The sequence below is a fragment of the Chlamydotis macqueenii genome, chromosome W, assembly GCF_036417535.1.
Source record: "Chlamydotis macqueenii isolate bChlMac1 chromosome W, bChlMac1.mat, whole genome shotgun sequence".
Taxonomy (NCBI): Eukaryota; Metazoa; Chordata; class Aves; order Otidiformes; family Otididae; genus Chlamydotis; species Chlamydotis macqueenii.
The window spans coordinates 1,540,160-1,556,544 of record NC_141592.1 but is presented as its reverse complement, the minus strand read 5'-3'; the positions used below and the strand labels follow the sequence as shown (position 1 = coordinate 1,556,544).

The 16,385-nt window shown below is 48.4% G+C and overlaps 1 protein-coding gene across 4 annotated transcripts; it reads left to right on the top strand.

Moving 5' to 3' along the window:
• Positions 1–2,390: 2,390 nt before the first annotated feature.
• RAB27B (RAB27B, member RAS oncogene family) lies at positions 2,391–15,938 on the top strand. 4 transcript variants are annotated; one of them, XM_086769586.1, is made up of 6 exons: positions 2,391–2,591; positions 11,302–11,473; positions 13,346–13,431; positions 14,019–14,122; positions 14,885–15,008; positions 15,333–15,938. In XM_086769586.1, the coding sequence occupies exons 2-6, from the start codon at positions 11,321–11,323 to the stop codon at positions 15,520–15,522; spliced, it is 657 nt and encodes a 218-aa protein (XP_086625712.1). In that variant the 5' UTR covers positions 2,391–2,591; positions 11,302–11,320; the 3' UTR covers positions 15,523–15,938. The 4 variants fall into 4 exon arrangements, with proteins under 4 accessions (XP_086625712.1, XP_086625710.1, XP_086625711.1 ...); XM_086769584.1 differs by lacking the exon at positions 2,391–2,591 and adding an exon at positions 6,803–6,893; XM_086769585.1 differs by lacking the exon at positions 2,391–2,591 and adding an exon at positions 6,839–6,859.
• The last annotated feature ends 447 nt before the right edge of the window (positions 15,939–16,385 follow it).

Sequence of the window (16,385 nt, the reverse complement as noted above, 5' to 3'; positions counted from 1 at the left end):
CAACCTGATGTGGTTGGAGATGTCCCTGCTCCTTGCAGGGGGGTTGGACTGGATGGCCTTTGAAGGTCCCTTCCCACCCAATCCATTCCATGATTTGGCACGTCGCGTGCCCCGGCGACGGAAATCCTCCCTGATGCGTGTGATTTCTCAGGAGAGCGGCGTGCCCCAGCCCTCACCGACCCACGCCGAGCAAGTTAAGCAAGACTAAAGCAAACTGCTTTTGCCTGAGACGTTTCTAGCAGTTTAACGAGGCTGAATGCACATTAATTTAGCTTGAATTAGCGAGATGAATAATGACGCTGTTTGTGCTTTGTGAAAAACCACGACTGAGCCACAAGAACTGGTTTAAGACAGCTTATTTTAAGGCAGTTTTGCTAAACATAGTTTAAATCTTTTTTTTTTTCCTGAGTAGAGCAGGCCTTAAAGAAAAATTTGACTAAGAAATAACTTTCTGGGATAATTAAAGGAAAAACAAAAGGGAAAGAAAGAGAGCTGGCTGCAACTTCTTCCTTATTGCCGGAGCAGCGAAGCTACGCCGAGCTGGGCAGCCGCTGCCGGCGGGTGTTTGTTCCCGGCCGCGGGCGCGGGGAGAACAGGTGAGAGAACAAACGTGTTTGCTTTCTTTGTGGCGCGGTATCGCAGCTAATGCAAATACGCCGGTCACAGGGAACAGAAATACCACATCCTGCTCCTATTCCCCCCCCCCAAAAAAAAAAAAAAAAGAAAAATCGTATGGGGAAATGCCAGCCTTTTGTTATTAATTTTGTATGGTTTTTTCTCTAATAACTGCTAATCACTGCTGCTTCACATGAAATTTCTCAATCTGGGAAGAACAGGATCCAGGCACGTTTCCTGTTCTTGTGAAAACGCCAAATTTTAATTGTTAGGGGAATAAGCAGGAAACCAAGGTCACTGAGACATTTGCCTTTAATTTAAGGGCCCAAAAGAAACAGAGCTCCCGTAGTTTTCTTTAACATTTAGCAGCGTGAAGAGAAAACTGATCTAGAAACGGCAAAGGCTTTCGAGAAATGCTTCTGTCTGAAACCGTCCGTCACAGCAAAACGTTTCCAGTTACATAAAAAGAGCTTGGCACCCAGCGGAGTTGCTAATTGCCTGCGTGGCCACACCGAATCGCTGCTGATCGCGGGCCAATCTGTCGGATGGCGCGTGGGCGCAAAGTTCTGAGCCGTGAGGCCTCCAAGAAGTGTTTGCCAACAGTTTGATCTCCTCTGCCTACGAGCACCGGGGCGAACAAGAGCAGCGACAACCCGTTTGCGGATGTCGCAGCAGGTAACGCCGGCAGCTGGGATGACTGGTCTTAAATGGGATGATTGCCGTTCCCAGCTGAGCCGCGTGGAAATACCTCAGCGTTCCCCATCGCATCTCGCCCATGACCTCACACGCCAAAAAATGACGTATAAAAGAGGAATTATACGTTACGACGTCAAGGTAGACTCTGCTGAAACTATGACAAGTCCAAGGATCGGAGTGAAATTATGAAAACTCGCTCTGAACGCGCAGCTCTGCCGCGCAAGGGCTTTGCCATGCGCTATAACCTTCCCAAAATAAGCACACAGGGTTACGCCAGCCCTTCTTTTTGTCGTGTGGAAGAGCTTCAGAAAGAGCTGAGCTTTAATTAAAAAATGCTGGGTTTTTTTTTTCAGAGTGGTTGGGTTAGCAGTGACTGGATTAGCACTGGGTGAACTCTCGCAGCGGCACCGCTCGATCCTGACGGCGTCGAGATACTGGGACAGCGGCAGGGTTTGAAGCCCAACCTGCCCGGCCAACGGCCTGGGATTGAGTTTTGGGAACCAGGAGATGGATCGGAGGGAAAAACTGAGTTCACTCGAACTGGCACGGCTGTGGGAAGAAGCCCTCTGAACTTCAGGAGGGTGATAAGGAACAGGTTACAGCTGCTCCTCGCTCTGCATCAGGCCTGCAACATGGCGTGGGGGCTGGTAAAACCTGAATGTGCATCGAACCCATGGCAGGGGACAAGTTGGGACTGGTCTGGCTCGAAGGCTTCTGCCCTCCTCCTCCTCATCCTCCTCCTCCTCCAGGAAGGCCGGGCTGGGCCCTGCTGGAAGGCCGATGGCTGTGGGGCTGCGACCCTCAGAGCAAAGATGGAGTCGGGGGGGGAAGCTGGGAACCCTCCATCAGAGATGGGCCGGGTCGCCTGAGGGAAAATTAGGGAACGAAAGGGAGGGGTCTACCCTGAGACCCCTTCTTCTCGGTCTCTGAGGGCTTCGGGCACGGTTCCCCGCAGCGCCTCACGAAGAAACACCGGTTGCGGGCAGGGCCGCTTTCCCTCAGGGAAACCCGCCTCTCCCCCCGCCTCACCTCCCGTCCCCGCCCCGCCGCCGGCAGCCGCCGAGCCTGGGTTCCCCCCCCGCCTCTCTTTCCCCGGAGCGAGCGGCCACATCCGTGCGGGGACGGCGGCGGCAGCCGGGCAGCGCCGGGCTCCTCGCAGAGGGAGGTGGCTCCGCGCCTTGCTCGTCCCGTTCCCCCCCCGCCCCACTTTTTTTATTTTTTATTTTTTTTTCTCGCAGCGAGGGAAGAAGCGCAAGCGGCGGGGAGCTCCCGGGGATCAGGTCTCTACCGCCCGCGGGGTGGGAGGCGGTGGGGGTGGGGGGGGAACCGGGGCGACCCTTTCCCGCCTCGCCGGCCGCTGTCGGCCTCGGCTCTACCGGTAGCGCGGTGAGGCGAGGCGGCGGGCCAGGCCCCGCGGCTGGGTGAGAGGAGCCCCGGGGCTTCGTGAGGGCAGGGAGGAGGGTAAAATGGAGACCGGGGGTGGGGAGGCGTTTTTTTGGGGTGATTTCAAATCGCTTGGTGAAGCACGGAGCCCGGTCAGCCGTCCCGTTCCAGCCCGCGGCCCGGGGCGGCTGGAAGCCGCCCCGGGCCGCGGGCTGGAGCGGGGCGGCGGGCGGGAATCCCAACCCCGACATGGAGCCGCTATCGCGATTGTGACAGCGCAGGGAGACACTTGCAGAGGGGATCTGGGGTGTGTAGATTTCTGTCAGCACCAAGAATATAAAAAAAAAAAAAAAAAAAAGCCGGCTGGTGGGAATAGCAGGGAGGTATCAAGCGTCTAGAGAGCGGCGCCTGTGAATGAAGGAGGCAGATAAAGCACAAAAGCGGTAAGGAGCCAGGCTTATTCCAGAATGGGCAAATGGATTTAGCCTGAAATAGTTCGTCTGTGAATAGACGCGGTTTTTAACGCGCGCTGTGTCTGCTGTCGCTAATTCGGGAGGGATGAGATGAGAATGTGATATGAAGTATATAAAAAGACTGGCTGAATGCACTTTTTCATTTGAAAAGAAGCTGCTGGTTCAGAAATACCATGAACAGCGTTGTTACACCAACGTCAAATTAATACTTTTTATACCTGTTAGATCAGATTACTGCAGAGAGGCTTCTTTTGTGCAGTTTTATGCACTTTGCAGGGGTGGTGGAAGCAGATTTGCTCCTTAAGTTCATAGCAAAGCGCAACTTCCGCGGAGTTGAAGCGTCTTTGCGAGTGGCTGCGGTGGGAGGAGAAAAGTGTGTAGACAGAGCAGCAGAGAAATAGTTTGCATCTTCTAAATTCTATGCTAAAAGTTCTTTTAAAGTAGCTCTACGCCATGGGCTGTAGGTGGGAAAAAAAAATAAATTGCTAAAGGTAAAATGAATTGCATGCATGTGGGGGGGGGAAGGCCTGAGTCCTGGAGTTATGCTAATTCATACCAGTGAGTGTGACTCCTCTTTCAGTTCTTTAATCAGACTTTGACTCAAAGGAGAAACAGTTTTCCCATGCTGAAAAACTCCTCTCAACAAATCTGGTAGGTTTTGGCTGCCTGTGAAGTTCTCAAGATGGGGTGTGACAAGTAAGCGCGCAAGAAGGCGCTGTTGGCAGTTTTGCGCACAGCGTTGTTGGAATGCTCTGTCAAAACGTGGTGCCGGGGAAGTTTGGACAGCTGCAGAGAAAAACGACAGCTCTCACGGTGCGATGCTTCTTTTTTTTTTGCCTTCAGAGAAACAGCGATATATTGCAGCCCGCTAAAACGTGCGAACCGGGGAGTAGCAACGCGCTCCCTGCGAGCGCGCCTGGAAACTGCGAAGGTTGACGTACCGCAACCTGGTCATTCCTGCAAGGCATGCTGTCACTGTTCAAAGCTGGTGTAACAGCATCCCAAAAAATGCACTGCCCTTGAGAGCATGTCAAAAAATACAACTTTACGCTGCTTACCTGTATACCTGCCTGCTGAAAGTCTGCGTCTGCATTTGCGAGAACTGGATAGCTGCTTTTTTTTTTTTTTCTCCCCTGGAGGACTTGTTCTTTTCTCACTGTTGATGCGTTGCAGCCTCAATTTTCCAAGCTGATTTTCCTGTTAGCGTACGGCAGGTATTTGGTCTCAGAACTGCTGCATCGGCGACTCTGAGCGTATACAGTGCTGGTTCCCACGAAAGCTTTGGTTTTTCTTTCATTGAGAAACAAAATAGCAAGAGTAACTCAGCAGAGAGCGTGTGTTTTGCCTTTTGGGTGTTGAAATGTGACAAGGGGAAGCAGCGTGGTCAGTAGCAGGAAAAGATTTGAGTCAGGGAAAGATTTGAGCCTGGCAATCGATCCTTCCCCGCTGCCGCCCCCCCCGGGTGAGGTTGGCGGGCTCCGCGTCCGACAGCCGAGAGAAAGCGTGACCCTGCGCCTGCGGCCGAACGCTCCCTGCTGCGCTGCTCCCTGTTCCAGGGAATGCGGCGTTATGAAATAGCCAGATGGCATGGAAATAGGCAGTTTCTGCGATCTAAACCCCAGCAGGTTTGTCAGGCAGCGGATAATTCCCTGGAATGACTGGTACAGAGCGGATCCTGTCGTCTTGACGTTTCCTATCAGGAAAGGAGCGTTGAGCCTTACGTTTCCTGGCTAATTCCCGGAGGTTAGAGCGATAAAACTCCTCGCTAATCTTGTTTCTCAAAACCTTTCATTTGCTCGTCTGCCCCTTAAACTCCCGTGTCCCCTCCCGGCGCCATCGGCGTGGGACAGGCGGGGCTGGCGTTAAGTGAGGTGGGGTGGGTATGGCTGTTTCTGGAACCAGCGCACGCGAGAACTTCGGAGGAGGTGTTTCTGGTGTCTGCCTGCCGTGTCCTCGCGCGAGCAGAAAGCCACCGGCGCGGAGAGAGGAGAATCGCACCCTGAGAAGCTCGCTGGCAGCAGCGCGGCCACGGGCACGAGCGATGTCCCGGGAGGAGCATCACGGCGAGACGAGAAGACGGGCGTGGGAAGACCTTTCTCCTCTCCGGTACAGCCTCAGCCGGAAGAGAGAACTGTTCTCTCTGCAGCTTTAAGGGGTTCAAACTTTTGGGATTACCAGTCTGTGCCTGAGCAGTACGGTAGACTTTTAACTCCTAAAAGCTCTCATGGAATAATCACATTGCTCCGGCATTCCCGTAAGATGGTCTGCTGGAGAAAGAAGACATGATGTACTGTCTCGAAAGCGGCGATTTAAATGTCTAATAGCCATTAGCTTGTTAGAACTAATAACTTTCTGTCTCGAGGAACCTGCTTTACAATTTGCAGTCCTTAAAGAGCCACGAGAAATGGGATCAGATTGTTTGACGAGCCAAAGCCTTGTCGCTCGCCGTTGTACTTTTTGATTTAAACGGGATGGCACAGGGAGTGGGAGTCTGCCTCACTGTGCGCAGGGAGGTGTAGCTGCTCTTACAGCTCACGATTATTCCAGTGATTGTTTAAAGAGACACTCGGTGTGAACGGATGAAGTCGAAGCAAGCTGCTCTTTTTGGCTTCCTCCCCTCGCTCCCTTGCTCTTTACTCTGTTCAGTAGCTGTTCGTTGCACGTATTGGTTCATGTCTGCAGGAAAAACCACGAGCAGATCTTTCAGACGTAATCATCCGGTTTGGAGTCTTCATTGGCGTCTCAGGGTTCTGAAATTTCAACAGAGATCTGGAGAAAAAACCAGCCTAACAGTCAGCGTGCTCGCTGGGAAAGGCTGGGCTTTGTCGAAGGAGTTTTACAAAAGATTGATGCCGAGTTTTGGATTTGAACAGTGAGTTTGATAAGGTCAGGGAGAGATGAAGATAATGATACCATGCTTCTGCAGTTAAAAGGGAAGTCTAGCCCACTTCATGTCTTCCAGATAACTATATTAGCTCATAAATTTTCACAGAATTTATTTTTTTTTCCCCCCGTCACGCAGACAGATAAGTCACGTAACGAATGGTAGCTTTCGCTTGCCGTCAGAAGAAGCTGGGAGGGTTTGAACAGCGAGGCAGCACGCTCGGCGCCTCTCCTGGAATCGGCGGCGCGTTGGGCCGGGTCGGTAGGGTGGGACGCGACCCCGCGGTTTTTTTTTTTTGCAATGTGAATTAACAGTGGGCAGTAGCACAGTTATATTTGTGCAGCCGGTCCGTCGCGATAGACTGGATTACGTGCGAAAACACAGACCTACTGTGGCACAGCCAACCCGGAACTAATTCCTGCACTTACCGAGCAGGTTTTGAAATGAAGAAATAGAGGAAAAGCGTGCGATCGCTTGAGTTGGAAGTCGCCTCGTACTGCGTTTGGCGTAGAGGAAACAGGCACCGGGAAGTGTCGTGATAACCGCGTCCTGGTTGGGCGTGGTCCTTGTCTTTGCCTTTTTTTTTTTTTTTAATATTGCATGTATTTTTCATCTTGATTAGTACCGAAAATGACTGAATTAGTCACTCTTCTCCCTTGCCCACAAAAATGTAAAGATGTGTTTTCTCTGCTAAGAGAGCTTTTAGGCGGCGACGCCACGTCAGCTGGAAGGGAAGTGCTTCGCCGCTGCTCTTTCAGTACGACTCGGGGTAGCGGAGCGCGCCGGGTGAGAAGAGGAGCCCAAAAAGGTGTGGGCGTGCAAACAGAAAAACGTGGGTGGACGTGAGTAGCTGAGAGCCTGGTTTACTCCAAATAATACCGGTGCGGCAATGGCTTCTAGGTTAGGAAATGTCTGTGCAGTTCTGTTCAGCTTGTGCTCAAATGTTTAAAGCTGAGAGTCCAGCTATTTAAAGAAGAACCTTTAAAATGGAGCGCATTCTGTATAGAATTCTCTGTCTATTAAAAAAGGTATCCTGAGTAGTACGTGGCCGTGGCTTGCCAAGAGTCTTTTACATCCTGAAGCCGTCTGCGCTCAAACGCTGCGAGGCATCCCTGCCAGAGAGCGCCCGTCTGCTCCTCCGGGGCTTTCCACTGTGAGGAAGAAAATTGAGAGAGATCCTTTCTTTCACACTGATGCTGAATCTGTTGTCTGTTGTTGCTCACGGCTCCTGTGTGGAAATTATTGTCTGTGCCTGATTTTGAGCAGAGAAGCCAGCTTTAATTTCAGCTCCAGTGAGTTGTTTGATTTTTTTTTTTTTTTTTTTTGAGGGGAAAAAAATGTTTGGCTCATTGTGGGGCCATTTATTTGGCAGCTGGGAGGCCCTGCTTTTTTGGCAGACGATTGCAGACAAATTATAGTGTGATGCTGGGATGACTGGATAGCGTTTTATCTTATCTTTCCTACATCTTGTCTCTCCTACTCAGAAAGGACTCGTGAGGCTAGATTCTGATAACGCACTCTGAAATTTAATCCTCTGTCTGTCCCGTTTGGCGGTCCTGTACGTTCTCTCTGCTAGGGAAGAGGTGTCTAACGTGGCTGTGTTAACGAGTTTGATGTCGGTCTGGGCTTCTCTTGGATGCTCCAGCAGCGAGAGACGTTGTCCCACAGCGAGAGAGTAACAGGTTGTGGGGTTTTGAGGGCGACGGGGGTTTAGTTCTTCGCTGTCCTGGCTGGGATAGAGTTAATACCAATCAGAATCCTGAGGGTGAAAGAAAAGGGAGGTTTCTGGAGGAGACCAAGGGACGCTTTCTGTTCGTGTTGCAGAGCTTTGTGTTTCTGTTCAAAGGGCTCAGCTGCAGAACTTCAAAGACCGACTCCAGGTCGATCTTGGGATGGCTGTCTCCTGCAGCCTGTATGATTTCTTCGGAAGGACAGACAGAGCTGGAAATAACGCGTTTCGAAACTCTCTTCACACAGTGACTCTGATTTCCGGCAGGAACCTGCTGCTGTCAGTGGTTTTCACCTGCTGGAAGTGACTCCACCAGGAAACCTAGCAGGCAGCCTGTCCTCCCACGGGTCGGCTTTGCCTAGCTCCCTGCTCTTTTCCTCCTTGGACGTCTCTGGAGAAGTCAGACTCCAGAATTAAAGGGGAGCAGCAAGTCTCCCAGCGCCAGCTGCCGTGGGGAGCACAGAGCTTGCTCGTGAAGTTGGCTCAGGGTTTGCTGATTTATTTTTTTTTTTAACTTGTTTTCCCATTTTTTTTTAAAAAAGCTTGGATGAATAGTAGCGGTGCTGGTTTATTTTCCTGCAGAGAGAACGAATCTCCTGCTGACCAGCTGCTGGTACAATATGTGCGCTGTGATTTTATATCCTGCTCTTTCTAGAGCTCATGCTAGTTACGCAACGGTTTTGTTCGACTTCTAACTAGTAGTGTGTGAAGGGAAATCAAATCTTATTTTCTGGATCTGACTTTTCTCATTAGCTACTTAGCTAATTGCTGAACTCCTTTCAACAACTCTCTCCATTAATGAGAAAATGTGGTATCAGAAAATCTGGTAGATGGTCTATTTGATTAGGAAAGTCTTTTAAAATTTTAAAATCTGCAGTCTTTCCATTTCTGAGAGGCTGTAGGTATGACTAACAGGCAGCGTTTTTAGGTTCGTCAGAATTTTAGCCGGCTTAATTAATCTTGAGGTGAAAACCAGTTTCTGAATTGAAACCGTTTTTCCACATGGTCTGTTCCTAATTTTTTTTTTCAAAAGAAATTTAGATTTCAATGAATTGCCTTTCTCCCAGTTTTTAAGGAACGCACTATGAATGGAAGAAGAAAACCAAACTTCCGACTTTTCTCCTCCGCGTCCCTTCCTGTACGCCGGGGTGGGTCTTTGGGTGCCCGAGGAATAGATTTTCCTCGCCCCGTAGGCTCTGACTGGATGTCTGAAGGCTTGGTTGGTTTCTGTGAGGCCCTATCTCTCTATCGACAAAATGTTTTCTGGAGCGTCCGCTGACAAGCGCCGGATTTTAAATGATCTCTCACGCTGTAGTTAGAGAACGTTAAAGAGGGGAAGAACAAAATAATCAATCGGGAACCGAGACGCTGCTTCTAGATGGGAATCTTTGTCTGCCAAGAAAGCAGAAAAGTGTTTTTTAAATCAGGCTCCGTCTAGATGCACAGCTTGGAAGAACAGCATTGAAACGTCACGTTTGTCATCCTCTGGCTGTTGGCCACGTTGGCAGAGAGCGTTGGGAGGGACGATCGGGAAGCCCGGTTGGGTTTTTGTAAAGCTTAATTGGTAACGTGGTGTTAGAGAGACAGAGCTGGGAGGCGAGAGCGCGGCGGTCGAGCGGAAAGTTGGGTTGGGTCCGCGTGGGCGCCTGCGGGACGGACGGCGAGGGGAGACCTCGCTGGTTCTGGCTGCTCTGACCGCAGGTGGGCTGCGGTGGGGACGCGGGCACGGCAAAATGAGTCGCCAGCGCCGGCGTTGCAGCTCCTCAGTCCGTTTAGGTGCTCTCGGGATGGTGAGGACTTGAAGGTTTGGGCTCCAGGCGCAAAATTGGAATGTCGGCGTGGAAAATCGTGAGTTGGGTCGCGTTGTTTTAGCGATATAAAAACTTCCGCGTTACAGCCCAGGGTTGTTTCTTTTCAGCAGCTCAATATATTGAGGCATTTAAAATGCCGTGTTAATAACTTCTTAATGGAAAATTCTGAAGTGTTTTTCAGATTTTTTTGCTAGAAGAAATTATCTTGAAGTAAAATCTTTTCTTCTTTAAGAACCCCAAACCTCCTCCGCTGTAGAACCTCGCTTTGCTTCAGATCTCACGCTGTCTGATTTTTCTGTTTCAGTTGCGCATCCTGTGTAAGTTAACATTTGTCATGAAACAAAACGAAACAGTCGGAATTTTCAAACCCAGTTAATTACAGACACGTTTGAAAAGCAGGCTTGGATGTTTGTCTCACGGTAATTCTTAGTAATCAGTAGCAATTTTAACTCTTTCATTCTAAATGAAATTAAAATCCTAACGCTAGAATTTCTTGTGGAACAGGAACTTAGTTTGCCGCACTACAGCATTTTGGAAGTGGGAAAAGAGTAGTGACAGTGGATATGTCTGGGCTGTGAAACTTCCCCGGATCCAGGTTTTTGGGAAGCACAAAACCTGAAGGAATAAAACCCCGTTGTCCGACCAGTTCCCGTTTTACTTTCCTACGCGGCACAGGGAACCAGGAGAGCGGACGTTGCCAAAAGCCACCGGTTCCCAGGCTGCTGCCGTGGCGGAGGTGACTGCCGTGGCTTGCACGGGGCTGGGAGAGGCCGCAGCGGCTGCGCAGCCCGCCTTGCAAACAAGCAGGAATTTCTGGAAAGGCAGCCGGTGCCGGGAATAGGAGTGCCAACTGCCTTCTCGTGACACGCTTACAAAAATAGGGTTTTAATCATTCCGGTCTGATGTATATTTTGCTCAACGTTTACGGATCTGGTAAATTCTGAATATTCTGCTTTGCATAGCAAGGAGATGCTGCACTTCGTTTGCATGTTCGTTTGCGATAAGGATGAAAAAGGAGAAGGCTTGGATTGTGTTGAGGACAAGGAAAGGAAAAATAAACTGGGTGATGTTTAATGTGATTCCGGTTTTCGCGTTGCGTATTTATTCATACTTTGCAGATCTTTTTCTTACGTACGTCCCCATCCCTTCCCCTGTAAAGCTTCACAGCAAATACTGGGAAAGTAAATGCAGTACTGGGAGCTTTAGTTTGGGGCTAATACAACGCTCCTCTTGAACTTGAAATAATAAAAAAGCTGCTGGGGACGCAGCCTGCTTGGGGAAAGGGTGCTCCCGCTCTGGGTGAAGGCTTCGGATGGAGGATGGGGGTTTCTGATGGTCGGAGCCCAAATTCAAACTCCGAAAATGCTGTGAGCAGAAGGATTTACTCCTAGGTTTCACACCTATGCTCATTGTAAATCTTAATGTCATCCTCAGGACAAAACTAATCCTTTTGTCCCCAGATCTGTCCTTCTAAGCGTGGATTTTATTTATTTGGAAAGCTGAAAGTGTAAGTTGTGTCGTCTCTGAACTGAAACTGAGAGTTTCACCGCTGCTTTGCCTTAGTGTTTTTCAAAATACACAAACAGATCTTCCAACCCTGAGCACAGGCAGCAGCGTTTCAATAAACAAAAGTAGAAATGAGGCAAAAACAAACAAAAGGGGGGTTTGTTATCATTAAATCAGGTTTTTTTTTCCCTCCTCTTTACGTAGGTTCCTAAAAATTAGCACTATGACTGATGGAGACTACGATTATCTGATCAAACTCCTGGCCCTTGGAGACTCCGGAGTTGGAAAAACAACGTTCTTGTACAGATACACCGATAACAAGTTTAATCCAAAGTTCATCACGACAGTAGGGATCGATTTTCGGGAAAAACGAGTGGTAAGTTGTTTCATAGGAATGATAACCACCTTCTTTTTTCTTTATTCTTTCTGCTGAGAAGAAATTTCCTGTAAATACATATTGCCTCTCTTGCTGTGAGGTATAGGATGCTTTGATAACGCTTTTCCTCGTCTCGTTTTCTAGAACGAAAAATCCTTTACAATATTTATTAATTCTTATTAAAACGTTTCCCAGTTTTGAAGCAGCTGAATGAAAGCACGTCTTGGCAATACAAAGCTTTCCGTGTGTTACCATTTCACGTGCTTCTAAGCTCCTGCTGTTTCGCTGGAGTAACGTTAAAAGACGGACATCACTCCCCAGTTCACCATCATCGTCCCCGGCAACATTTCCACGACTGCCAGAGTTTGTGGCTGCTGCTGTGAGTTCGGTTTTGCCGTGGCGGCTGGGATGCGCAGGCCCTGCCCGGGAGGTGGGGATTAACGCGTCCCCTGAAGAAAAGAACCGTGGAGCTGGATTATCTCAGAAATTACCCGTAATCAGCGCTGTGCAAGTTCAGACCAGTTAAATGGCGGCCAGACCAGGTTCAGGTTGCAGCGGAACCTGGCTCCTTCTCCGCACGGCGATGTAATAAGAGTCAAATATTAAAAACGCCGGTTTATTGCAAGGAAACGTCTGAAAATGCCAATTACCCGAATACTCTTTCCGTGGCTGGTCGGATGCTCGTTAACATGTTTTGAACACGGGCGCTGGATTCCTTCCAGAGGGTTGAACTTTTCTGCTAAAGGTTGCAGACGGATTTCTTCCGTAATTTTCCATGACTGGACGTTTTGGGGGAAGATAGTTTGCAAGTGTGGGAGAAACTACATCTTACATTAGCAGCTTTGAAAAATCTTCTAAGAAAGAGATCCAAAAGGTTAAACGTGTGGGTTTTTTGTTGTGTAAAAGTCGTATTAAAAAATAACCGCGTGAAATTCACCTTCATCACGCTAAATGTTACAGGAACGTGCTCCAGGAAACCAGTTCAATTCCCAAACGCGGTGCGGTTGATCCATTCTCTTCTGGTTTTCAGATCAGGCAGGCAGGTTGCAGTCAGAAGCTGGCTAGTGAAATGACAACAGGTGAAATAAACCCGCAGAATAATCTCGGCTGGAACGGACCTCCAGAGGTTATCTAGTCCATCCCCCAATTAATATTAATTTGGTTGTGCAGGAGAACCGAGCGCTGTGTTTTACAGCCCAGGGAGGGCAGGTGAGGCAGTGTTTCGCGTTCCTGGCTGAGACCTGTTCAGACAGTCCCTACGCTCTCGATCTAAACGCCAGGGCAACATTTCCCTGCTTTTAAAATGGTTGAGAGTCTGCTAAACTACCTCAGATTACAAAAAAAAAAGACTCATTTTATCCCTCTGTCTTTTACAGCAACAGCTAATTTACACACTCTTGCTGTTCAAGAAAGAATTGAGCCCCGGTGAGAGGTCACGGTGATTTCTTGAAGCGGTTTGCAGTTGCAGTTTGTAGGGAAGTCTTTCATGTCCAGCAGAAGTTAATGAATAAAAAAAAAACCAGCGGTTAATCCTGTCAGCCAGCTGTAAACCCTGCAAGAACACCAGTGAAACAGAACACAGACAGCTTGCTCAGCACGGTGCCGTGCCAAGTTTGAAGGCACCGGTATCTCATTTGAAGTACTGAATATAACCAAATTATCTTTAAAGTGCAGCGTTCACAGATGTTTCGTGTGGCTCCTGGGTTTTTTTTTTTTAATATTCCTGTAAGCACCCGAAGTGGCTTTTGGAGGCAAGAGGTTTTTTTACTGAAGAACTGAACTTTTCCTCCTTTTGCTTGCACAAAATATAACAGCCTGCGACCCAAGCGATGGATTTCAGCGTGGGCCGTACTGATGTGACTCTCTCGTTAGGTGTACAACAGCAGAGGACCAAATGGATCTCCAGGAAAAGCTTTCAAAGTCCATCTCCAGCTCTGGGACACGGCCGGACAGGAAAGGTAACAGATTTCAGCTCGTTGGAAAACAATTGGGAGTTTTTCCACGTTTTTGGGTAAACCATTCCTCTGCTCAGATGAAAAATCTCAAAAATCCTCATATTTTAGGACAATACATACGTGACGTGTCCTGTCAGCAGGTGAATCCATTTGTGATACATTAAATGCTTCAGTATCTTTTTTGTTTTGTTTTGTTTTTCTTTTAACCGACCCTCCTCTCTCTGTCTCACTTTTTGGTTAAATGAGGCAGAATTTGAACTAATAGATTAGTCACCGACAGTGTTTATGTTCTCTCAGAAGCGTCCTCTGATAAATGACTAACACACCGATTAATAAATGTTGACTGGTGTGATGCATCATAGCTAAAATGAAAATCAAGGATTATTTAATTTTGTTTTTACCTCCAAGAAAATGTGTTTCCACAAAATCTTGCAGGCTCTTCAGATTCCAAGGTATTTTTTAATAAAGTAGAATTTTTGCACAAGCAATTTAGAAAAGCTTTATTTTTTTTTTTTTCCCCTTTACTCTTACCTTAGAGATCGCTTTGTATTAACAGAGTACGTCGTCTTTTTTTTTCCTTCCGCCTTCAGATTTCGAAGCCTCACCACAGCGTTTTTCAGAGATGCTATGGGCTTTCTCCTCATGTTTGATCTCACCAGTCAACAGAGCTTCTTAAATGTCAGAAACTGGATGAGTAAGTAGAACCATAGAGCTTGCGTTTGCCGGTTGACTTGAAGCTTTCTTATTTGAGGCTTCTAGACTTCGGGTGTCGTTGTTTGTGAGCTGGAAAATGTTCAAAGAAAATAGTTGTGTCTAGTGGAGCCATGAGTGGGGTACGTACAGCCTGGAATTTGGGGTGAAAGCGTCGTCAAATTGCCAACAGAGGGGCTAAAAGCAAAACAAAGGTTAAATTCTGAAAGTTTGTTTTTAATTGAGGGTGTTTAGAGCGCTGGAAGGACAGAGGGCGGTACGTTTCCAACTGGGAGTTTTCCAGCAAACGAGCTGAAGTGGGGATAAGGTGAGAATCCAGAGAGCTTTGTGAAAATAGCTCCGTCTTCCTCAGAGATTCCTTCCTCCCGCTAAACAATCCCTCTCGTCACAATCTTCCCGCGCTTCCCAAGCGGAGTCTCGGATTTCTTCTGTGTATACTGCGCCTTTTCAAGCCAGTCCCCTCGGGATTGAGGCAAGTGTGATTAAACGGCTTTGGACAATTAATTCTGAGGGGAGAGCGCTTGTGCCTGCATCTTCAAATGGATAAAAACTGCAATTCTGAAAGATTCCCCTTAGCATGTAAAAGTAGGACAAGGAAGCGTGTTTGGCACGACGTGGTTAGCGGTTAGTCCGGGATATTTTGAGGTGGGGAGCAAGAAATGTTATTTGGAATTCTTTTGTCAACAATCTTGGTCTCGAAGGCGCTTCCAACGTTCTCTCAACTCCTCTTTATTTTTCCCTCTAGGTCAGCTGCAAGCCAACGCGTATTGTGAGAATCCAGATATCGTCTTAATTGGGAATAAAGCTGATTTATCAGACCAAAGGGAGGTAAACGAACGGCAAGCGAAAGACCTGGCAGACAAATACGGGTAAGCAAATGATGCCAGGAGCTAAATTTAGTCTGTAACTGTTGCAAGCGTAGCTGAGATACTGGCGAGCGTGCTTCGAAACTCTCAGTTTTTTATGCTCGTGTCGTCGTGCCGCCGTGCGCTAGGAACAGGAGTTTGGGGTCTGCCCAGCAAAGAAACAGAGTCCTGACGAACCAGACGTCCGTCCCGTTCGTTTCGTTGCCGCTAAACCCGCCGTTGATGGCCCCACCATGAGCGTTACGAAGAGTTGAGTCTCGATCGCCTTTAAAAATCTCTCCAGCAAACCTTTTTCCTTTTTTTTCTTTTTTTTTTTTTTTGCCATAGCATACCGTACTTCGAAACAAGTGCTGCTACCGGACAGAACGTGGAGAAGGCCGTGGACACGCTGCTGGACTTGATCATGAAGCGCATGGAGCAGTGCGTGGACAAGACGCAGGGCTCCGACGCGGCCAACGGAGGAAGCTCGGGAAAGCTGGATTCGGCAAAAGCGGAGGAGAAGAAGTGCGCCTGCTAAACGCCGCCTCTGAACCGCGAGAACCGATGACGAATGCTCCATCAGAATCCGGCCGACCTCCCACCACGTTCAAACCGGCTCTCCTGAGCCGCGCACGCGAGCAAAGTTACGTTATTTGAGCGGGGTTGTGCGTTTTTCTCCAAAGAACCGGTTGCGAACGGAAAGCCGCGTTTCGGTGAGGCTCTCGTGCTGAAACGGCGGCGCCGTCTTCACGGAAAACTCTCCCGCCTCTCCTTCCCCGCTCCTTTTGCCCCGGCCCTCGGCTTTATTTTTCACGGGATCAGGATACTGAGTAGCGGAAAATAGCTTTATTTGTATTTAAAAAAGGAGGGCAAATCCTATTGTCTGCATACACTGGATATTAAATTAAAAAGGAGGTGGGTGGTTTTCTAGGTCTGTGCCATTTTTCCACAGAATCCTCTTTCTTTATCGTTCTTCATCTGCATCGGGGAGCGCGTTTTTTCTAAGGCAGAGATACAAAAGATTTTACGTGGCCTATTCAGAAAAAATTTTTATCGCTTGCACAGAGTAAGGAATGCCGTGAATCCGTCCTGACTGGACAGAGTGGGGGTGAGGGGGGGGGGGTGTGTGTATGTGTTTTGGGTTTGGGGGGAGGAGATAGGGCGTTTAATTAAAAAAAAAAATAATAATAATCAGGGAATTGTGCAGCATTGCTTGTGTTGCCAAGAATCCAAGCAGGGATTGGAGCTTTATGGGAAAAAGAGGGATTCTGACGCTGCAGGGACAGTTTGTAAAGAAGAGAGTATAACGTATGAGAACAGAGAGAAACTATATATTTTATAAAACAACTTCTTATCGTTAGCAAAAAAATATTCTCCCCTCCTCAGTGTAAGAAAACGATC

Coding starts and splice junctions, on each gene's coding strand:
- RAB27B (XM_086769586.1), top strand. CDS start 11,321: ATGACTGATGGAGACTACGATTATCTGATCAAACTCCTGGCCCTTGGA. Junction 11,474..13,345: donor ATTTTCGGGAAAAACGAGTG/GTAAGTTGTTTC, acceptor CTCTCTCGTTAG/GTGTACAACAGCAGAGGACC. Junction 15,009..15,332: donor GACCTGGCAGACAAATACGG/GTAAGCAAATGA, acceptor TTTTTGCCATAG/CATACCGTACTTCGAAACAA.